Source organism: Suncus etruscus, chromosome 1, assembly GCF_024139225.1.
Source record: "Suncus etruscus isolate mSunEtr1 chromosome 1, mSunEtr1.pri.cur, whole genome shotgun sequence".
Lineage (NCBI taxonomy): Eukaryota > Metazoa > Chordata > Mammalia > Eulipotyphla > Soricidae > Suncus > Suncus etruscus.
Window position 1 is genome coordinate 144,614,969 of NC_064848.1, and position 24,323 is coordinate 144,639,291.

General features: G+C 40.8%; 1 protein-coding gene across 7 annotated transcripts in view; it reads right to left on the bottom strand.

The window, feature by feature from the left end:
* Positions 1-24,323, bottom strand: part of CNOT4 (CCR4-NOT transcription complex subunit 4) — a 187,204-nt gene that overhangs the window by 42,778 nt on the left and 120,103 nt on the right. For 5 of the 7 annotated variants that reach the window (XM_049774514.1, XM_049774553.1, XM_049774506.1 and 2 more), the window contains exon 7: positions 21,204-21,337. In XM_049774514.1, the coding sequence (XP_049630471.1) occupies positions 21,204-21,337 (134 nt within the window). The remainder of the gene's footprint in view (positions 1-21,203; positions 21,338-24,323) is intronic. The other 2 variants (XM_049774522.1, XM_049774546.1) reach the window with 1 other exon arrangement.

Sequence of the window (24,323 nt, forward strand, 5' to 3'; positions counted from 1 at the left end):
ATGGCCAACAGTCAATCCTGAACACAAGGCCAGGAATAGCCTTGTTAAAAAAAAATAATTAAGAACTATTAAGTCCTAATGAAAATAAATACAAGACAGTTGGGTATGCTAAACTAGATAAAAAAAATAATTAAAAAACAAAACAAAACAAAACATTTACAGGCTTTCCCCTGCACACACTTCATCCCTTGGTCAATACAAAGTTTATAAGTCACTTCTTGGGAAGGCTTCTTCATGAACAATACTGTGCTCCCAAAAAGGGATTCCTTTCATTTGTACCTCATGTTACACAAGAAATATATCTTAAAACAGCTGTCTTCTGGGGTTCCTTGCAAATGGAAGACTCCAGCTACAGTTCTGGTCTAGATTTGGTTTTGATACTGTCTGTGATATTACACCTAGACCAGTGGATAGTATCAATGTGGCCCCAGTTCCATACCTGCCTCACTAAGTCTTTAGTGGTTCTAACTTCAGCCCCAACTTGGTTTTATTTCCAGTTCTAGCTCTAGTTTAAGCTTCAACAGTTAGAAACTGTTAGAGATCAGTTGCTAGAGACCACAATGAATCTATTTCAGGTATCTTCTCTGCTTCAGAAGCTTAATTTCCTGTAGTGGTGTCCCAGTATTTTATATCAGAGATGCAAAGGAAAGTGGCTTCCAAGGTCTTCCAGGTGTTTTTTTAAGTGAGCAGATGTTGATGGTTACTTTGGGTAATGTAAACACCTGTAATCCCTCCTTGGTGTAGTTTACCATCATCCTGCTTTTTGCCCAAACTGGTAATGCTCCTTTCTAATGCTAGCCTTAAGACTATAAGAAGGCAACCAAAGATGGTCTTCAACAACTAACACTCCTGGCTCCAGTTCAGAGTCCATGTTACATCCATAACTGGAGATCCTCCAGGTAGTCATATATCAGGGTTAAAATTTTTGTGTAGTCATATCTGAAGACTACTTCAGAAAGGGGGTTGGGAAAGGGCTCACTCACTCAGTGAAGTCATTCACTAAATCCTAGTGATTCACCTAAATCTTAACAGCTGTCTTCTAGCACTCCCAGCACTCTTCCATCCTTTAGTTTGAGGTATTAGACAACAGACTGGGGAGATACCAACTGAAAGCAGTGTCTAACAAGCTCCAAAGGTGCTAAAATAGGGGCTGGACAAGAACTGCTAACTTTGGGAGCTGCTGACTTTGAGAACTGAAGGATCATGTTAGAAATAATCTCTACATGATGGCTCTCAGTTTTTGGCTTCCACTGAGGTGACCCTGGCAGGTGCATCTTTCTAATCACAGTCTGTTACTATGCAGTTACTGCCATACCTAGCAGTTCCTTATTGTTCTCCTTTCCACAACTGAGTGAAATACTTCTCTTCAAAGAGTCAAGTATAGCTAAAATTTAAAAAAAAAAAAAAAAAAAAAAAAAAGACTTGGGCCAGAGTGATAGCACAACAGGGAGGGTGTTTGCCTTGCATGTAGCCTACCCAGGTTAAATTCCTGGCATCTATGCACCTCTGGGTGTGGCCCCAAAATCCAAAATAACTTTTAGAAAAAAACATATAAAAAATTTCAAAACAAAATAAAGCCCTGACTTTGCCCCCTTTTGGGGGTCAAAATTTTCCAATTTGAATGTACAATGCTGAACATCTAAAACCTTCTGGGGAGGATTCCTGTCAATAAAATGGAATGACCATGATGCTGTGGTCTATGATTCACTGTCTTCCTAGAGTCTTATTTGCAATCTTGTCCAGGGAATTTGACTGTATTCTTGAGGACGTGGAATTCAGAGAAGAGTATGGGATATACAGGGTAGAATTGCTACAACAAAGGCTTTGTGGAATACATCAGCTCTATCTTCTAGGCCTTCTGTACTTCTGAATTCCTTTGTTCACAGGGTTGTCCTGATAGCTAACTGACTCAGACTATTCAATTGCATTAATAATGACACAATTGCAATTTTATCCTAGCTGTGACCCATTTCACCAGCTGTTCAATCCATGTTTCAAGAAAGCTCCACTATAGGCATTTTACTATTAGACTTCCCATTCATTTTGGGTAGCAGTCAACAGATTGGGGTCACTGGTCTGCATTGATTGCAAGGTATTCATGACATTCTTTCTCTTTAATCCAGTTTACTGACAGTTTTCTGCTCCTATCTGGGCTTAGAAGATTCCAAGCTGGTATATATCCTGAGATCTCATGTAAAAAGCAGAAGACATCTTGCAGGCCCTTCAGGTGGCTGATTATTTCACCATTTTTTCATCATAAATCCACCCTAAGATTCAGAATTCTATCTCGGGCTGCTAGCCCTCCATACAGGTGCTATAAGGGGTCTGAGTCCTTTGGACCCAAACCAGATCTAAAGATCCTCTCAATTGGGTTGGGCCCTATGGAAAGATCTCAAAGTTTCAACAGACTTTTCCTAGGTATTGCTGTAAAAAAAAGATCAAAACTCTGGCCCCAGCTTCAGGTCTTGTAAGGAAGAATTGCCAAACTAGAAAAGACAAGACTTGAGGCTGGGACCATCTACGTTTCAGTTTATAATTTGCAGCAACAATGCTGGGGCTTTTTGTTTGTTTGTTTGTTTGTTTGTTTGTTTTTGGGTCACACCCAGCAGTGCTCAGGGATTACTCCTGGCTCTATGCCAGGGGTCTCAAACTCAATTTACCTGGGGGCCGCAGGAGGCAAAGTCGGGGTGAAGCAGGGCCGCATACGGGATTTCGCTTACTGAATATTTACAATAAAAAAATCGCATTAAACATTTGCATACCCCGATCGAAACTGCTCGGGGTATGCAAATGTTTAATGCAATTTTTTTTCTTACAATTGCTATTTTTATTGCGATTATTCGGTAAACAAATAATCGCGAATACTGTGATATTTGAAGGCTGGCCGCGGGCCACAAAATGTTGTACGGAGGGCCGCAAATGGCCGGCGAGTTTGACACCCCTGCTCTATGCTCAGAAATCGCTCTTGACAGGCTCAGGGAACCATATGGGATGCCAGGATTCAAACCACTATCCTTCTGCATGCAAGGCAAACACCCCACACCTCCATGCTATCTCTCTGGCTTGGAGCTCTTTTCCTTGAATGGCAACTGGGTGGAAGAGGGGTGTCCCTTGTCCCCAGCCTACCCCAATTTTAGTTGCATTTATTTGGAATGTAGCTTTAGCTCCTTCCTCCCTCCCTCTTTTTTAAAAATTTTATTGAGAACATTGTGAATAACAAGTCCTTCATAGTTGTATTTCAGGTATATAGTGACATTAGGACCATTTCCAGCAACAGTGTTGACCTCCCTCCACCAGAATTCCCAGCATGCATCCCATACCTCCACCCTTAGCATTGGGTCTACCAGTGTAACAGGTCCATTTTGTATTTAGCTTCTAGTTTGGGTCTCTTGATTCCACTGTCGCTGACTTTGGCTTGGGTATTTAGCCTGGCCATTTTATTCCCCACCCAATGCACCTAAGACCACTTGGCCCTTGGCCCCATACACTTATTCTTTTTTCTTAATTTGTAGAAAGATGTAGAAATGTGAGGTAAAGCAATATCTCTAGTTATAGAATCCTGACTATTACAACTGCAACTGGATAGAACTTTTCCTGGGTCCATGAAGAAAGAAGTTGGGGTTGGACAATCAGTATGGCTGGAGCCTGTAGTCGGTCTTATGACAATATGCTTCATGAGTAGAGACACCCTATTTTTAAGGCCAAGGGGGTATTTCCTTTTTGACTTTTCCAATCTTTACTGCACCTATTAAAAAACCTGCCACAACCACCTCCTTTTTTAAAATTTTATTTTGTTTATATCTTCTAGATAGAAGCTCCCGCTTTTTTTCATAGAACCTTGGGACATGAATGTTTCTCTCCTTCACTCTTTCCTTCTCTCCTTACTTCCTTTCCTCCCGCCCTCCCTCCCTTCCTTCCCTCACTCACTCTTTCTCTCCTCCTCCCTTTCCCGTTTTCCACCATCTCCTGTTTCCTAGAGGAAAAGTCATCATCTTTTTTTTTGTTTGTTTGGTTTTGTTTTTGGGACACACCCGGTGATGCTTAGGGCTTACTCCTGGCTATACGCTCAAAAATCGCCCCTGGCTTGGGGACCATATGGGACACCGGGGGATCTAACTGCGGTCAGCTCGGGCAAGGCAGACACCTCTCTGGCCCCATGTCTTCTTCTTTTCTTGATCTTTTGCCCAGGTGCTATTATTCTGCTACTTACAACTTTTTTTTTTTTTTTTTTTTGCTTTTTGGGCCACACGCAGTGACACTCAAGGGTTACTCCTGGCTATGAACTCAGAAATAGCTCCTGGCTTGGGAACCATATGGGACGGCAGGGAATTAAACTGAAATCTATCCTAGGCTAGCACCTGCAAGGTAAATGCCCTACCACTTGTGCCACCTCTCCACACCCTACTTACAACTTCTATTGAGATTTTTGTATAACCTACTAAACTCTTCATTTCTGACTGTAGTATTTTCACTTCCACTCAAACTTATGCTTTGTTGACTATGCCATTGTTTCTTTTGAGTTCATTAAACATCCTCATCATTGTGTCACTAAAGTCAATGCTGGAGGATTTACTGAGTTGGCTGGTGTTATTTAGGGATCTGGCAACACTATTTTTGCTGATTACACTTGGTGGGTTTTTATGTTTTGTTCTCCTCCCTTGGTTTTCTAGTGCTCTTGTTGCGGTGGGTGGGTAGGGGTCCAGTATCTACAGTTATACCTCCTGAAAAATGTGAGGAATTAGGCTGGTGGTTGATCTCTTCTTCCCTATCTCTCTCAATGACAGGAAACACTGTAAGCAGTAGATCTGTTGCTTCAGGAGCTGTGATGGGGCCTCTTATGGGTGGTTGGGTGTGGAGGCTTCTGGGAAGAAACATAGCTGAAAGAAACAGGATCTGCCTCCTGTTCTAAATTAGGCCCAGAGATTCAGCGGGAAGCAAGCCTCACCTAGAGTGGTGAAGCAGCAAACAGAAGATCCAAATGTCTCTATCTTGTTCTTGTTACTTTTCTTTTTTGTTGTTGTTGTTGGTTTGTTTTGTTCTGTTTTGTTTTGGGGCTACATCCAGGTTACTCCTAGCTCTGCACTCAGAAATCACTCCTGGCAGGCTTGGGGGATCATATGGAATACCAGGATTTGAACCACCGTCCATCCTGGGTCTGCTGCATGCAAGGCAAAAACCCTACCACTGTGCTATCTCTCCGGCCACAATCTGTCTTGTTACTTTTCTATACAAATATGCACTTGTGTTGCTCCCAAGTTAATTATCTCAAAATATATTTACAATAATTCACTTTAATTTTTTCATGTTTGTAAAATATACTACTAAAAATATAAACTTAGACAGGTATCTTGCTTTTAGAGTGTATATCTTCTTTGGAAAAAGATTTAAATATATTAACATAAAGTATAGCTTTACTATTAAAATATGGCCAAGTATGAAATAATATGATACAACCAGAATTAGTGTCAAACAAACCTGGGCAGATTGAATTATAGCAAATATGACTTTTTTTTTTTGGTTTTTGGTTTTGGAGTCACACCTGGCAGTGCTGAGGGGTTACTCCTGGCTCTATGCTCATAAATTGTTCCTGGCAGGCTCAGGGGACCATGTGGGATGCCCGTATTCGAATCACCAACCTTCTGCATGAAAGGCAAACGCCTTACCTCCATGCTATCTCTCTGGCCCTCTAGCAAATATAATTTTAACTGGATTTTTTTTCTTAAATCCAGGACCTATCTAACATGAATAAAAATAACTTTCATTAATAGCAGTAATCATCTTAATATTAAGAATGGAGTCCACCATTCTAAACTATTATGAAATGTAATTGTTTAAAAAAAATAAAAAACCTTTCTGAATCATGGGTGGCTGATGGGCCTTCTGGAAGGACGGACAAAGGCACAGGGGAAAATATTTTTATATATAAAAATTTTTACGGAGGCAGGGGCTGGGCTCAGAAGACTCAACATGCCAGGACTTCTGGGTGTCTTCGACTGGTATGTTGGGGGCTCTGGGCAGGACAGCTAGCCATAGGCCCCCTGGGCTGACCACTTAGTCCAGGGGACTGAGATCCCCCCCCACGCCAGGGGGGGTATTCAGGGCCACGCCTGGTTAATCAGGCCCTGGGGGAAGGGAGGGAGAAATTCCTCCCTATGCATCCACAAACTACAGAGGCAGGGCTACACCCGGAAGACTCCACATGCCAGTTCTTGTTTCTCTTCAGTTGATATGTTGGGGGCTCTGGGCAGGACAGCTAGCCATAGGCCCCCTGGGCTGACCAGGAGATAGAGATCCCCCCACGCCAGGTGGGTCTTCAGGGCCACACCTGGTCAATTGGGCCCTGGAGGGAGGGTGGGGGAGAGAAATCCCTCCCCTATGCATACACAAACTAAAGAGGCAGGGGCTGGGTTCAGAAGACTCAACATGCCAGGACTTCTGTTTCTCTTCGACTGGTATGTTGGGGGCTCTGGGCAGGACAGCTAACCATAGGACCCCCATTCAGGAGTTCTCTTCTTACTATTATTCATTTTCAAAAGTGCACGGGCGCAAGACATATATACTTTTTAACAACACCCAAAATAATTCTTAATTCTCAACTGTTTTTAGGAAAGAAAATGGAATTCCCTAGATCTGGAGTATAATATTCAAATAGGTCTCTAAAATCAGTGTATATGTAGACGTGACTTCCTATATGGTGGTCCTCTCTGACTACCAAGCCTAATCCATAAACAATTCATCTATACAATGTATATATCCCCTCTGATATATTTCCCCTCCTCCACACAGATCCCCTCCTACTCCCCTCATCTCCCTATCCGGATTTGTTATCTTCCCCTTAATGAACCCTCTTTACCCTCAGTTCTTTAATTTGTTAAGCACCAAGACCGACCTCCTGCCCCAACAGATTCTGCCCTTTCACACACCCCTACAAAGCTCATTATTACTCCCTAACTCTCCCACCCACAATCATAAGTACCTCACATTTACCTTTTTTTTTGTTTGTTTGGGTTTTTAGGTTTTTGGGCCACACCCTGCGGTGCTCAGGGGTTACTCCTGGCTGTCTGCTCAGAAATAGCTCCTGGTAGGCACGGGGACCATGGGATTCGAACCAACCACCTTTGGTCCTGGATCAGCTGCTTTCAAGGCAAACACCTCTGTGCTATCTGCTGTGCTATCTCTCCGGCCCACATTTACCCTTTTTAACTTCAGTACTACACAGTTCTAATCACAGACCAAAGTCGTGCATTGGATTTAACAACCCCCAACTATTTCAAAAGACATAAAATGGACCCATATGTCTTTTGAATATTTTATGTGTATTTTCTTTAACAGCTATAACTCTTTCTACCGTGACGATTCTACCCACTGTTTATCTTGTCTTCTCTTTGTGAGCTGTTCAATAAGGAATTTTGGTGGAAGAGTCCCTCAGTTTAATGCTTATGATTGAACCATGTCATGGGGATTGTTGGACTTGTTCTTATGGCCCCCATATGTGTGATAACGCCACGTGGCATTGTTCCTGGATTGCATAGGCACATTAAAATGGAAAAATACTATACATACAAATAAGTTCTTATTTAATAGAGATTGGAACACACTAATCTTATAGTGCAATGGGACCTTAAACCCTGAACTTTGATATAATGACCTGGCACAGGCCTCAGAAGAATGGGCATCCTCCATTCACCCCTGAACCAGGGAAGCTATCTACGAAACATCCAAAGTTTTTTATAACAACACCTGGAAGCAGTCCTCTACCAGGGGAGACACTACCATGGATCTCACATCAACCTGCTCAAAGAGACTTCCCTTAACACTCAGAAGACTTGACAACAACAATGACCTGCTTAAAGGACAGGGTTCTCTGCACTGTCCTTTAATTGTGAGGTGAAACAAGAAGACACTCTGCACCATCCTGACTGCAGTATGGGATATGCAGATTCCAGGATCTTTTTTTTGGGGGGGGGGGGGGTTGGGCCACACCCGGCGATGCTCAGGGGTTACTCCTGGCTGTCTGCTCAGAAATAGCTCCTGGCAGGCACAGGGGACCGGATTCGAACCAGCCACCTTAGGTCCTGGATCGGCTGCTTGCAAGGCAAACGCCGCTGTGCCATCTACCAGGCCCAGATTCCAGGATCTTTAATACATAGACATAATACCAACAACAGAGACTGTGTGAAAAATAAAAGTATATTGGCACTACAGACAATGACCTGGATTGGACAAACTAGTTTGCCTGAAGCCTAGAGTTGGTCTTTTGCCAGGAAACTTCAGGGGTAGGGTCTCCTTGTATTTAGGCCAAGGCTTTTCCTTTCTATGTCCCTCATATTTTGGTAGGCCTATGCAAATAATAATTGCCACTCTAACACCATTTTTACTTTGCTCCTTTGACTCTAATCCTTAAGAAAAACAACCCACTTAAACTTTTGAGGTTAACTTAAACTAATATGCATGTGCATGGAAATGTAAAAAAGTACTTTGCCTTCAATGTTTAAGGAGTTACATAAATTTATGTCTTTAGATTGCTTTGTGTGCTGCTAAGAAATATTATGTACTACAATCTGGGGACTTAAGGGACAAAGTAATTGTACATGGGTTCTGTTTTATTTTTCTTAATGTTCTTTGGCTGAAAGTTCAAATATCAAAAAAACAAAAAAAAAAGTTCAAATATCAGCAATAGGACTACTGAGAATTCTGTTTATGGGTGACTGTCCTTCCACTGTAACTTTACCTTGTTCTCTTTCTTTGCATCTTTGTTCTCATAATTAAAAATAAAAAATTTTTTTAAAAATTTTAAAAAAATTAAAAATTAAAAAAAATTTTTACATTTTTTTTTTTGGGTTTTTGGGCCACACCCGGTAACGCTCAGGGGTTACTCCTGGCTATGTGGTCAGAAGTTGCTCCTGGCTTGGGGGACCATATGGGACACCTGGGGATCGAACTGCGGTCCGTCCAAGGCTAGCGCAGGCAAGGCAGGCACCTTACCTTCAGCGCCACCGCCCCGCCCCATTTTAATAAAGTTTGTTTTCATCTAATAATTCTATCACCATTTAGTTTCAACAAGCAGTATTAAGTAAATTATTTGTACCTGCTAAGGACAGACTCGGTGAAAGGTGAAAAAGTAGAGGCAATGGTAGAGGGAATGTTATACTGGTATATTGGCAGTATTGATAGTATGTATTGGTGCTCGAACACTGAATGCCAAAAATGACTATTATTACCAACTCTATAAACCTGCGGTTTTTTAATTTGTATTAAATTAAAAAAACTTTTAAAAAGTTTAAAAAAAGTCTCCTTTTTTAATTTTCATTTTTGTATTTCAGTATCTTTTAAATTTATTTATTTGGTTTTTAGGCTCTGCACTCAGAAATTACCCTAGTAGGATTTGGGGGACCAGACGGGATGCTCAGAATCCAACTTGAGTCACACACAAATAAGGCAAACACCATACCCACTGTACTATCTCTGTGGCCCAAAGAGATCACTTTTTGAATCCAATCCAAAGTATTTGTTGTTTTAATGTAAATCTATTTATTTATTGGTTCTTGTGTCATACCCTGCAACTTGATACGGACAGGCTTGGGGGACCATATGAACTGTGGTCCCTCTGGGTTGGCTGTGTACAAGGCAAAAGCCCTCTGCTATGCTACTTCTCCAGTCCCTCTCTATGACTTTTGTTTGTTTTTGTTTTGGGGCCACATCTGTTGACACTCAGGGTTACTCCTGGCTATGCACTCAGAAATTGCTCCTGGCTTGGGGAAACCGGTCATATGGGACGCCGGAGGATCGAACCACAGTCAGTCCTAGGCTAGCGCAAGGCAGACAGACACACCTTACCTCTAGTGGCTCTGCTATAACTTTTTTTTTTTTTTTTTTGGTTTTTGGGCCACACCCGGTAATGCACAGGAGTTACTCCTGGCTATGTGCTCAGAAGTTGCTCCTGGCTTGGGGGACCATATGGGATGCCGGGGGATCGAACCGTGGTCCGTCCAAGGCTAGCGCAGGCAAGGCAGGCACCTTACCTTTAGCACCACCGCCCAGACCCGGCTCTGCTATAACTTTTTAATAAATTCTATTTAGATGGTACATGCACTTCAGTTTGCTTTACTATTTTTAGTATGTATATAAACAATGCAATAACTATATAGATCCAAACACAGTATGTGATAAAAAAAAAGTATTTAGAGAACTCAGTCTGAGAAATAAATTCAGAAAAAATTATAATTCAGTTTAATGTAGATACACAATTTAAACCAACATTACACACTCATCTACTCAGTCCTTAGTTTTCTGTAAAAAAATAAATAGATTTGCAGCTCATTTCACTATAAAAAAGAAAGTGCCTTACTAAGAATCCATTTACCGAAAGCCAGAGAGATAACATGGAGGTAAGGTGTTTGCCTTTCATTCAGAAGGTCAGTGGTTCGAATCCCAGCATTCCATATGGTCCCCCGTGCTGCCAGGGCGATTTCTGAGTGCAGAGCCAGGAGTAACCCCTGAGCATTGCCAGGTGTGACCCAAAAACCAAAAAAAAAAAAAAAAAAGAATCCATTTACCAAAACACTAATGCCACCTTTCATGCCGCTTGTTCTTCTTCTAAAATTACCACTTCCTATCATTCCTGATATCCTCTATTATTCTTTAGATTCAGAAATGAGTGCCCTCTATATTTGCAATGCATGACTATTTTTAGGTTATAAATTCTCCCTCAAAAAATTGTGTGTGAGATTGGCACACATCACAAAGAATGAGAACAAACAGTGTTGGCGGGGATGTGGAGAGAAAGGAACTCTTATCCACTGCTGGTGGGAATGCCGTCTAGTTCAACCTTTATGGAAAGCGATACAGAGATATGGAGATATGGAGATTCCTCCCATACAATCCAGTTATAACACTCCTAGGAATATACCCTAGGAACACAAAAATACAATACAAAAATCCCTTCCTTACACCTATATTCATTGCAGCACTATTTACCATAGCAAGACTCTGGAAACAACCAAGATGCCCTTCAACAGACGAATGGCTAAAGAAACTGTGGTACATATACACAATGGAATATTATGCAGCTGTCAGGAGAGATGAAGTCATGAAATTTTCCTATACATGGACGTACATGGAATCTATTATGCTGAGTGAAATAAGTCAGAGAAAGAGAGAAAAATGCAGAATGGTCTCACTCATCTATGGGTTTTAAGAAAAATGAAAGACATTCTTGCAATAATTATTTTCAGACACAAAAGGAAGAAGGGGCTGGAACTTATAGCTCACCTCATGAAGCTCACCACAAACAGGGATGAGTTTAGTTAGAGAAATAACTACATTTTGAACTACCCTAATAAGGAGAATGTATGAGGGTTTATAGAAAGCATGTCTAGAGTACAGGCGGGGGTTGGGTGGGGAGGAGGGAGATTTGGGACATTGGTGATGGGAATGTTGCACTGATGGGTGATGGGTGGTGTTCTTTACATGACTGAAGCCCAAACACAATCATGTATGTAATCAAGGTGTTTAAATAAAATATATAAAAAAAAATTGTGTGTGTACAACGAACAATTGTACATAATAAAATTTTGGAGAGTTCACATCTCTATCAAACAAGCCTTTTCTAAGTTTCAAAACTGGGGAAGGAGCAATAGTACAATGAATAAGGCACTTGCCTTAAATACTGACAACGTGGGTTTGATCCCCAGGTACCAGATATGGTGCCCTGAGCATCACCAAGTGTGAACCCAGTACACAGATTTAGGAATAAGTCTAGGTACTGCTGGGTGTGTTCCCTTCCACTCCCTCAATCCCCCACCAAAGGCTTTCAAGAAACTCAGGTTAACCAAATAAAGCCAAGGTAGAAGAGGATTCTTACCTCACACTTTCTGTGGAATTTGCCTGTTCCTTCAGTCTGTCAGAGTTTATATTTGATTTCAGTAAGGAAAACACACCCCCTTTTTAAAAATAAAATTACACTTACTTTCAATTAATTAAAGTGTAATAGCAAACAATTTTCTTTCTTTCTTTGTTTTGTTTTGTTTTGTTTTTTTGGGGGGTCACATCCGGCAGTGCTCAGGGGTTACTCCTGGCTCTATGCTCAGAAATCACTCCTGGCAGCTCGAGGGACTATATGGGATGCCGGGATTCGAACCACCGTTCTTCTGCATGCAATGCAAGCACCCCACCTCCATGCTATCTCTCCAGGCCCCAGCAAACAATTTTCTTTTCTTTTCTTTTCTTTCTTTTTTTTTTTTTTTTTTTTTTTTTGGTTTTTGGGCCACACCCGGCGGCTCTCAGAAATAGCTCCTAGCAGGCACGGGGGACCATATGAGATGCCGGGATTCGAACCAACCACCTAGGTCCTGGGTCAGCTGCTTGAAAGGCAAAGGCCGCTGTGCTATCTCTCTGGCCCCAGCAAACAATTTTCTACAGAAACTTTCCAATGCTATTTCTTTAGCTTATCCTCTACTATCCTGTGATTCAAGGTGTTTTGCTTAAAATATCAATTCTTTGAAATTTACTACTTCATAAATCAAGCTACATTTAAAGTCAGTTTCAATACCGGAAATCCTTGGGTAAAAGAACATAGTTGCAGCATACTTCCATTCGATTTAATTAATTAATTAGATTCATAGTATGAATATCCAGATTTTTACTACTTTTAAACTAAGCTATAGTATAGTGGAGGAAGGCATTTGAGCAGATACTTCTGTCAGACTATGGTATCTCATTGATTTGTGCAGGAACTGGTGTGTTATTTATATTATATTATTTACATTTTCTAGGACTTAGTTTTAAGTAATAAGATGACAAATCTACCAATAAGACTATAAAGGAAATTAAATGAACACACAGACATCTAATTTGTGTTCAAAACTCTTAAGTCTAAAACTGTGGCCATCAACTGTGGCCTTTTAAACTGAGACAGAGTATCTAGCCATAAGTAAATTCCTTGAGTACTCTACATGACCTCAAAGGACACTTACACACAGTGCCCTGACAGTTATCATTCTTTTCAGGTATTTCAAAACATTAAACAAAATAAAATAGCCAATCCTTAAACATCACTACTGCATGGCTCGTGACTCCATCTCTCCATTCTTTTTTGTATTTTTGGTTTTTGTTTGTTTGTTTTTGGGGCTATTGTCATGGTACTCAGGGGTCATTCCTGGTAGTGCTTAGGGGACCATATGGGATACCAGGTATTGAACCTGGATCACTACTAGCCATGCTATCACTCTGGCCCTGACTCTCCATTCTTATCTTCTATAGTCAACATTTCAAATTAACTTATTAAAATAGAAAAACAGCATGCTTGTCTTTAATATACAACCTGATGAAAATCTCAACACAATAAAAAGGTGATAGGGGCCAGAGCAATAGCACAGTGGTAGGGCATTTGCCTTGCATACTGCCGACCCAGGACTAATCTGGTTTGAGCCCAGCATCCCATTGGTCCCCTGAGACTGCCAGGAGCAATTTCTGAGCGCAGAACCAGTAGTAACCCTTGAGCGTCGCCAGGTGTGGCCCAAGAACCAAAATGATGATGATGATGATGATAAGGCGATAAAGAGCAAATGACTATATAATGTGTTGTTCATTCAAGTGAGACAGGAATAAGACAGAAAAACTGACTAACAGATGTAGTAGTTAGCCATATAAGGATTTAGAGGGGATTAATAATAATTTTAACATTTGAACTTTGGCTTAAGAAGATATAAAAACTTCAAGTGTGGGGCCGGAGAGATAGCATGGAGGTAGAGCATTTGCCTTGCATGCAGGGTGGTTTGAATAGGAACATCCCATATGGTCCCCCGAATCTGCCAGGAGCGATTTCTGAGTGTAGAGCCAGGAGTAACGCCAGGTGTGGCCTAAAATCAAGCAAACAAACAAAAAAGAGGGATCGAAGAGATAGCATAGAGATAAGGCGTTGCCTTGCATGCAGGAGGTCAGTAGTTCGAATCCCGGCATCCCATATGATCTCCTGAGCCTGCCAGGAGCGATTTCTGAGCGTAGAGCCAGGAGTAACCCCTGAGCGCTGCCGGGTGTGACTCTCACCCCCCCCAAAAAGAAAAAAACAAAACTTCAAGCTTTGTGTCAATGTAAAGTTCCCGTTTTCCCTTTCCTGTAATGTTCAAGAAAGTTCAATAAATAAATAATATTCAGTAAACTACTCTATATGGAAATGCCAAGAAATAAGGAGAAGAAAACCATACTTTTACTTTGCTCTTATAGACAGCTTAGTTCTCAACTCATCTTGAATAAGAAAATGAATCTCTTGGTAAGCACATAGAAAGTTACATTGTGAGGCTGGAGAGACAGCATGCAGAAGGACAGTGGTTCGAATCCCGGCATCCCATATGGTCCCCCTGAGCCTGCCAGGAGTAACCTGAGTGCAGCTGGGTGTGACCCAAAAAAGAAAAGGGGGGAGGGAGAGGGAGAGGGAGAGGGAGGGGGGAAGGAAGGGAGAGAGAGGGAAGGAAGGAAGGAAGGAAGGAAGGAAGGAAGGAAGGAAGGAAGGAAGGAAGGAAGGAAGGAAGGAAGGAAGGAAGGAAGGAAGGAAGGAAGGAAGGAAGGAAGGAAGGAAGGAAAGAAGGAAGGAAGGAGGGAGGGAGGGAGGGAGGGAGGGAGGGAGGGAGGGAGGGAGGGAAGGAAGGAAGGAAGGAAGGAAGGAAGGAAGGAAGGAAGGAAGGAAGGAAGGAAGGAAGGAAGGAAGGAAGGAAGGAAGGAAGGAAGGAAGGAGGGACGGAGGGAGGGAGGGAGGGAGGGAGGGAGGGAGGGAGGGAGGGAGGGAGGGAGGGAGGGAGGGAGGGAAGGAGAGGGAAGGAAGGAGAGGGAAGGAAGGAGAGGGAGGGAGAGAGAGAAAGAGAGAGAAAGAAAGAGAAAGAAAGAAAGAGAGAGAAAGCAAGCAAGCAAGCAAGCAAGCAAGCAAGCAAGCAAGCAAGCAAGCAAGCAAGCAAGAAAGAAAGAAAGAAAGAAAGAAAGAAAGAAAGAAAGAAAGAAAGAAAGAAAGAAAGAAAGAAAGAAAGAAAGAAAGAGGGGGCCGGGCTGGTGGCGCTGGAGGTAAGGTGCCTGCCTTGCCTGCGCTAGCCTAGGACGGACCGCGGTTCGATCCCCCGGCGTCCCATATGGTCCCCCAAGAAGCCAGGAGCAACTTCTGAGCGCATAGCCAGGAGTAACCCCCTGAGCCTCACAGGGTGTGGCCCAAAAACCAAAAAAAAAAAAAAAAAAAAAAGAAAGAAAGAAAGAAAGAAAGAAAGAAAGAAAGAAAGAAAGAAAGAAAGAAAGAAAGAAAGAAAGAAAGAAAGAAAGAAAGAAAGAAAGAAAGAAAGAAAGAAAGAAAGAAAGAAAGAAAGAAAGAAAGAAAGAAAGAAAGAAAGAAAGAAAGAAAGAAAGAAAGAAAGAAAGAAAGAAAGAAAGAAAGAAAGAAAGAAAGAAAGAAGAAAGAAAGAAAGAAAGAAAGAAAGAAAGAAAGAAAGAAAGAAAGAAAGAAAGAAAGAAAGAAAGAAAGAAAGAAAGAAAGAAAGAAAGAAAGAAAGAAAGAAAGAAAGAAAGAAAGAAAGAAAGAAAGAAAGAAAGAAAGAAAGAAAGAAAGGTTACATTGCTCACCATACCAAGTGGACAAGCCTTCATTATGGGAAAGGAAGAGAATGGATTATTTACAAAGTCGTTGTCATCTCTTACTGCTAATTCACAGTGACCCTACCCTTTGTGGTGGTAACATAGAAATTAGGGACCAATAGCAACTTCAGCATCACTAATAGTTAAAAGTTACTATCCTGCTGGAGCTGGCAAGTCACAGGAATAACTGACTCTATGATCCCAAAAAAGCCAACTATAACTTGGGTCCTCAATTGTCCTTAGTGAATTGGGGAAGGTTAAATTGGGGAAGGGGAAGGTGTTGTATTAAACAAACAATCACTAATTCTTCCTCAGGGAAGGAAAAACAAATCAAGATACTTATGAAAAGCATAGAAAACCACACAAGTTGGATTCTGATACCAACTAAGATTTAGTATCACTGGGGCCAGAGCCATGGCGCAAGCTAGCCTAGGCTGGACCGCAGTTCGATTCCCAGGAATTCCATATGGTCCCCCAAACCAGGAGCCATTTCTGAGCGCATAGCCAGGAGTAACCCCTGAGCATCATGAATGACTAATACACTTCTTGACTACTAATGAAAGTTATAAATGTTCTGTAACTATATAAGAAAAAAAAGTTAATAAAATTTATAGTTGATAAATCTACAAATAACTGATAAGCAGAAAAACTTTAAGTTATATACTTGTTATCAATGCCAAAAAGATACTAATTTTTCACTACCAATTTAAAGAAAATATTGCAATAAGGCCAAAAATATTAGCTCATCAATTTGAGCACTAGCATTGCAATATGTGTCAGACCCTGGGTTCCATCCCCAATCTCCCAATAAAAAGGCAAATCAGAAATAAGATATATTCATATTGTGATTAAAAGTACTTGTCTTGGGCCGGGAAGGTGGCGCTAGAGATAAGGTGTCTGCCTTACAAGCGCTTGCCAAGGAACGGACCGCGGTTCAATCCCCCAGCGTCCCATATGGTCCCCCCAAGCCAGGGGCGATTTCTGAGCACATTGCCAGGAGTAACCCCTGAGCGTCAAACGGGTGTGGCCCAAAAACCCCAAAAAAAAAAAAGAAAAAGTACTTGTCTTGGCACTTGAGCTCCCTGGGCCCATGCATATGGTACCTCCACACACGTTGCCTGCATCTCCCCCTTAAGATGTCAACTTTCCTACTTTCATGCTGGGTTGTGTAAGAGGGCTCTGCCTCTGGAGAAGCCTGTGCCCTCTCTTGAGTGTGTTATACTTCCTCTTTCTTATCCCATTTCCTTACTACTTTTAAATAAAGCCTGTTTTTACTTAAAAAACAAACCAACTTTTGGGGCCAGAGCAATAGCAAAGTGGCAGGGCATTTGTCTTGCACGCAGCCAATCCAAGATGGACGATGGTTTGAATCCCAGCATACCACCCCAAGCCAGGAGCAATTTCTGAGCCCAAAGCCAGGAGTAACCCCTGAGCATCACTGGGTATGGCCCAAAAATCAAAACAAACAAACAGGGGCCGGGCGGTGGCGCTAAAGGTAAGGTGCCTGCCTTGCCAGCGCTAGCCTTGGACGGACCGCGGTTCGATCCCCCGGTGTCCCATATGGTCCCCCAAGCCAGGAGCAACTTCTGAGCGCATAGCCAGGAGTAACTCCTGAGCGTTACTGGGTGTGGCCCAAAAACCAAAACAAACAAACAAACATACAAAAACCCAACTTTTCTCAAATAAATGGTCATAACCAAACACAGGAGCTATCCCTTAAAAACTAAAGGACTACTAACTTTCTTATACTTTTAACTTTTAGTTTAGTGATTCTCAAACAAGAAAAATAGTAGTAAGAGATCAATACCATAAAAAGGAAAATGAAGACCCCAAAAGATGGTTCAGGGGTTAAGGTACTTTTCTTACATGCAGCCATTCCCAGTTTAATCCCTAGTACCCCACATGGTTCCCTGAGCCCTGATAGGAATGGTCACTAAACACAGACAGGAATAAGTCCTAAGGACAGTTAAACATGGGTTCTCCTCATCAAACTGACACTAATGTACTCCTGAAAATTAAATATAAAACAACAAAACCACACAAAAACTTCCTGACATACAAAAGATATAGAAGATAAACTCTTCCAAAGTTGATTCAAAACGAACAAGAATTTTGAAATTTAGTCAATTATTTAGTCATGGTGAAACATTTATAAAAATGAGAATTTTTAAAATGTAACAAAAAAATTTTAAATGTAACAAATATAAAAATAGGGATAGAGCAAAGTACAGCAAGTAGGGCACTTGCCTTATATGTGGCTCACCCAGGTGCAATCCCCAGCATCCTATATCCCCATATACCATCAGACATCAGTCTGAGTGCAGAGCCAGGAGTAACCTTCAGTACTGCTGGGTATGCTGCCATGCTCCTTCCTCCCACCCATCATCCAAAGAAGAAAAAAACTAAAGAAATACATTCAAAGAAAATACATCATTTTCAGTGAAAAGGTTTGAAAACCAAGACCATATATATGATTTATTTTCTTATGTGTATTTTTCCAAATTCTTCAATATAAATATGTAACTTCTATACTCAGGACCACCTAAATTCTCTATTTCTGCTCTAATTTTCTAGTGGCTATACTTAGGATATAACTTCAGTTAGAATGGCTTTTTTTTTTTTTTAGTTTTTGAGCCACACCCGGCAGTGCTCAGGGGTTACTCCTGGCTGTCTGCTCAGAAATAGCTCCTGGCAGGCACGGGGGACCATATGGGACACCAGGATTCGAACCAAACACCTTTGGTCCTGGATCGGCTGCTTGCAAGGCAAACGCCGCTGTGCTATCTCTCTGGGCCCTAGAATGGCATTTTTTAAATGTAAGCAACATATATAAATGCTAAAAACACATGAAGCAGATTTTTATTACAATAATCTTAGACTGGGGAGATAGCTCAACAAAGCCCCAAGTTCAATACCTGGCACCATATGCCCCCCCCCCCCAACACCAAATGGTATAGTCCTGATATCGCCCTTTGTACCACTGGGTCCAAGCAACGCTCTCACTGGTTCTTAGCACTGAAATGTCAATGTTGATTAGCTGACTATCACCTGGAGTGGTCTCCAGTGCACTGTTTGGTAGGTCCATAAATACAATTAAAATACTTTTGACTTGGGGCCAGAGAGATAACACAGCGATAGGGCATTTGCATTGCAAGCAACAGTCACAGGACCAACAGTGGTTCAAATCCCAGCATCCCATATGGTTCCCCATGCCTGCCAGAAGCGATTTCTGAGTACAGAGCCAGGAGTAACCTGAGTGGCCCCAGATATGGCCGAAAACAAACAAAAAAAAATGTTTTTTTATTTATTGTAATTAAAATAATCCTATTCTAGCAGTGGCGTGGATAATAGTTCAGATGTGCTCATCTTGCATAAGAGGCCTGGAGTTCATTCCCTAACATCACACACAAGACACTAAAACAGGGGCCAAAGCCATAGCACAATGGGTATGGCATTTGCCTTGCATGCGGCCAACCCAAGTTCACTGACCCAGGTTCAATCCCTTGGATCCCAGGTGGTCCCCCTCAGCCCACCAGGAATGATTCCTGAGCGCATAACCAGGAGTAACCCCTGTGCACCACCAGGTGTGGCCCAAAATTTAAAAAAAAAAAAAAAAAAAACGACACTAAAAGAATAAACTAAAGGTGCGCTGGGCTGGAGAAATACACATGTAACATACATAGTGCCTTGAGTTTAATCCTTGTCGCTACATAGATTCCATGGGACTGCTAGTAGAAGCCACTGCGGTCCATAGCACACCTGGGGAGGGCTCCACAACAAAAAATAAAGAATACGGGCCAGAGAGATAGCATGGAGGTAAGGCGTTTGCCTTTCATGCAGAAGGTCATCAGTTCGAATCCCGGTGTCCCATATGGTCCCCCGTACCTGCCAGGAGCAATTTCTGAGTCTGGAGCCAGGAATAACTCCTGAACACTGCCGGGTGTGACCCAAAAACCACAAAAAAAAAGAAAAAAAAAAGAATAATTACAAAAGTGGGAACCCATGAAGTAAATAATCATATCTGTAACTTCTATTAAAATAACAATCAGGGGTTAAAAAAAAACTAAGTACAAAAAAATCAATGAAAAGGATCAAAGTTCATCAATTCCTACATATTTCTTTGGACTTGGCTTTATTTTAGCTTTGATACTAACAAATTTCTCAGAGTTCATAGAGATTTTACTACTCCTGTTGACAGGAGATATTTAAAACTGAAAAGACTTGATAAGGGCCAAAGCAGTGGTGCAAGCAGTAAGGCATCTGCTTTGCCCGTGCTGCCTAGGACGACTGTGGTTCAATCCCCTGGCGTCCCATATGGTCCCCCAAGCCAGGAGCGATTTCTGAGAGCATAGCCAAGAGTAAGCCCTGAGCATCACCAGGTATGTCCCCTCCCCCCCAAATAAAGACTTTATATTCTTTATTTTCAAAACAAAAAAAAATTATCAAGAACTTAGATACAAGAGGCTGGAGATAAAATGCAGAGGGCAGAATACTTGCCTTGCATGCTGCTAACTCAGGTTCAATGCCTGGCACGCCAGCAGAAATGTTCCGAGTGCATCATTTACTTTAAAGTTGTTCGTAGGGCTTACTTCTGAGAGTGGCCCAAAACAAAACACCCCCACAAAAGAATATAAATACAAAAGATATATTTTGGAAAACACTATTCTGAAATAAATCTTTAAAGGTCTATAATAACTTATTTAGGCATTATATTATGATCCATAAATTTTAGTGCTAAACAGACACTGGACAACAGAATGTAACATCCAAACTTTTAAAATATCACAAACAGGAATACATGTTTTTAAGAAAAGATATGAACCCATATAAAATAAGTGTAGCTGTTTAAATAATTTCGTTTAATAAAAATTTAATTTACCAAATTAAAAATAAACTATGCCTAACACAGCCAACTTAAGGAATAATAAGAATCAATCTCCAAATTACTTTTCAATTAATCACATCATTTTCTGATGAGTCATACCTGAATACAATTCAAGAGATGATCATCATCATCTGATGAGAACTGTACTTAAGACTAAATTTGTTTGAACAGACACACATGCTGTTTTATATGCAAAAAAAAAAGTTGACCACTAAATGAGTAAGATTCTGAATGTGGAATCACTTCCTATTGTATCACATGGATACAATGCTTGTGATACTGAGATTAGTTAATCTTGAATATGTAAGTCCCCAACACAATGTTTCAGATAATTCCTATACTTTCTCTTTCAAAGTATTCCCCACTCCTAATTATATTAGAATGGGAACCTCAGTTAGGTGATCAGTCTCTTAATAACCATTATTTCTTTATTTCCTTCTCAGCAATAAGGATGATCTAAGGGGTCATGTAGTGTGCAAATCCCGGCAAAAAGAAAGCCATAAATAGTCTCATCTGAAGTATTACCAGGGAACAGCAGCAGCAAAAACTCAGACCCAGAAATTGTGACTCAACATTTCCTTTATAGAACAATTCTGCAGAAATGACAGACAATGTCAAGAAGGATTCTACCTGAAAAACATGAATAATTAAAAAAAGGAAAGAGACAGATATAAAGATAAGACTTGATAATTCTAATACAGGTACTTACGTATCATACCTCTGTAGTGGGGTTACTTTGTTCTTATTCTTATCAACTGAACCCGTAGATAATTGAAGAAAATTGGGGTTTAATTTATATAATTCTTGAAGTAACTTCTGTTCATATTCTTGGTGTTTACCCGCCTATTAAAAGAAGAAATTAAAACTGCAATAGGGTTCATAAAATGGTTGACTTAAATACTGAGTTACTTTCTGAATTTTTACTAGTATCCTAAAACAACATGTGAGGGTTTTTGTGGATCTGAGAAACCTGAGAAAATAATGTCATAATTTTTTCTGTATCAAAGACAGTTCTTCCAATAAAACTATTTATATGTTAGAAAGGTGCTTCAGGGGGCAGAACAATGGTAGAGTGAGTAAGTAGCTTGCCTTGAACTCAGCTGATCTAGGTTCAATCCCTTGTGTCCCATATGGTCCCTCAGGAGTTAATTCCTAGAACGCAGAACCAGAAGTAGGTCCTAAGCACCACTGGTTGTGGCCCCAAAACCAAAGCCAAAAAAAAAAAAAAAAAAAAAGTATCTCAGAATCTCCTTTATCATGTATAGAAAAACACACTGAAATAACTTTTTCAGTAGCTCAAAAACTAGAGGGAACACATCAAATGTAATTCTGCACCTTTTATGTAAGAATCAGTTGATGGGCTTGGGGCGCTGCTTTGTAGTGTGTACAGGAGACCTTATGGGGAATTGGGGATCAAATCCAAGTCAGCCACGTCCAAGGCAAAGGACTGCGGTACTATCTCTTAGGTCCCAAGAATTGTTTACTATGTGCTATCTTTCAATTTTCTGAATATAAATCTGTTTTTAAAAAAGATAAATGAATGAAAGACACACATGAAGAAAATATTGTTTGTTCTTATCTTGATATTAAGTTAAAATTCCATTGCCTTTTTTTACCAAAAGAATTAATATATTTAAAATTCTAAACCAGAGGATGGCAATGAGCAGTCAGCTGTTTTTAGTATATTATTGGGACAGCCTGTTCATTCATTCACATGCTGCCCGTGGCTGCTTTTGTGTTACAAGAACAGCTGAGTAGCATACAGAGACCGTATGACCCAGAAAGCCAAAACATTTGCTAACTGGTCTTTTACAGAAAAAGCCTACCAATCCCTTCTTCTGTATATTAAAAGAACTCTGCAGCTGGGCAGTTATTCATCTGTGCCATCTATGATATGGGAGAAATTAAGCAAACACTAAAAAATTAGTCATATACAAATAAATTACAGTGAAAGTATGCTGAATCTTCATTTGGGAAGGCCCTGGGGATGGATGAAGGCACAAATGGATCATGTAGGATCATGGGGCAGACATAAGACTTCCATATGCAGGGTCAGAGAGATAGCATGGAGGTAAGGCGTTTGCCTTTCATGCAGAAGGACGGTGGTTCGAATCCCAGCATCCCATATGGTCCCCTGTGCCTGCCAGGGGCGATTTCTGAGCTGGCTGTGACCTCCCCCCCCAAAAAAAGAAAAAGACTTCCATATGCAAAGTATGTGCTAGAATCCTTTTATTCATCTCCTCAGCTCAGAAATCATTTTTTTTGTTTTGTTTTGTTTTTGTTTTCAGACCACACCTTGTGATGCTCAGGGCTTACTTCTGGCTATGAGCTCAGAAATAGCTCTTGGCTCAGGGGACCATATGGGACTCCGGGGGATCGAACCACGATCCATCCTAGGTTAGCACTTGCATGGCAGACGCCTTATGGCTTAGCGCCACCGCTCTGGCCCCTTCAGAAATCATTTTTATACTATTGGCTCATATATATCATGACTATAAGATTTTTAACTTACCTTCAAAACTGCTAAATACTTTAAAGAAATATGCTAAATAGGGTCTATAAGGAAACCAAAATAAAAAATAATAGAAAGAAAGAATACTACTATTTAATAAAGCTCTATTGTATAATATATACTGCCTGATAACAGTGTTCCCTGTTCTGACAGATCTCTTGCCTGTTTAAACAAGATCTGTAAATATTTCATGAGACAAAATTTTGAGGTATGCAGTTACAAAGATGTGATTTTTACCATGTAAGCTGTTCAAATTCCTTCTAAAGTGAGAAAAGCCCTTTGAGCAGTAAATTTTTTTTTTTTTTTGGTTTTTTGGGCCACACCCGTTTGATGTTCAGGGGTTACTCCTGTCTAAGCACTCAGAAATTGCCCATGGCTTGGGGGGACCATATGGGACGCCAGGGGATAGAACTGCCTCGTCAACCCCTTTGAGCACTAATTTTATACTCAAGAGTAAGATAAATTCAAGACAACTATATGAAATATTAATATATTAAGAAAACACAGGTTGACTGTGAGTTTATTTCTATTTACTTTTAATTTAAAATTAGTTTTATATTTTGTGTGAATTTTATCTCAGAAACATTTTTAAAACTTCTTTCTTCCATCCATAGTTGAGAACATAGTACGGCTTTCCTTAGCCACCAAAGGTCAGCTAATAGTTAAAAGATTCTACAGAGACAGTTAATAAGGCAGGATAAACTCCATTACATATAAGTTCCAAGGAACATTTTTCTGTTATGGCTCACTAATATCTAAATATGAGATTAACTAGGGTTCAGGACTTAAACTGCAATTATATTTGTGAGTAAAGTACAAATAGCTTCAATATTCAAAATTCATTTGGAAGGGAGTTGGAGTGATAGCATAGCAAGTAGGGTGCTTGCCTTGCCACACAACTGATCTGGGTTAGATACCCAGCATTCCATATGATCCCCCAGTCCTCCAGCAGCAATTTCTGGGTGTAGAACTAGAAGTAAGCCCTGAACATCACCGAGTGTGGTTCAAAAACAACAACAAAAACAAATACCACCTGAAATGGTTCAACCTTACATTTTATACATAAAATTTTCATCTAAAATAATGGGGGGGGGGGAATCAAGAACATTTACTGGGAAAGTAAAAAGTCATCCACCCTCTTAAAATAATTTAATTTTGGGCCCGGAGAGATAGCACAGCAGTGTTTGCCTTGCAAGCAGCTGATCCAGGACCAAAGGTGGTTGGTTCGAATCCCGGTGTCCATATGGTCCCCCATGCCTGCCAGGAGCTATTTCTGAGCAGACAGCCAGGAGTGACCCCTGAGCACCACCGGGTGTG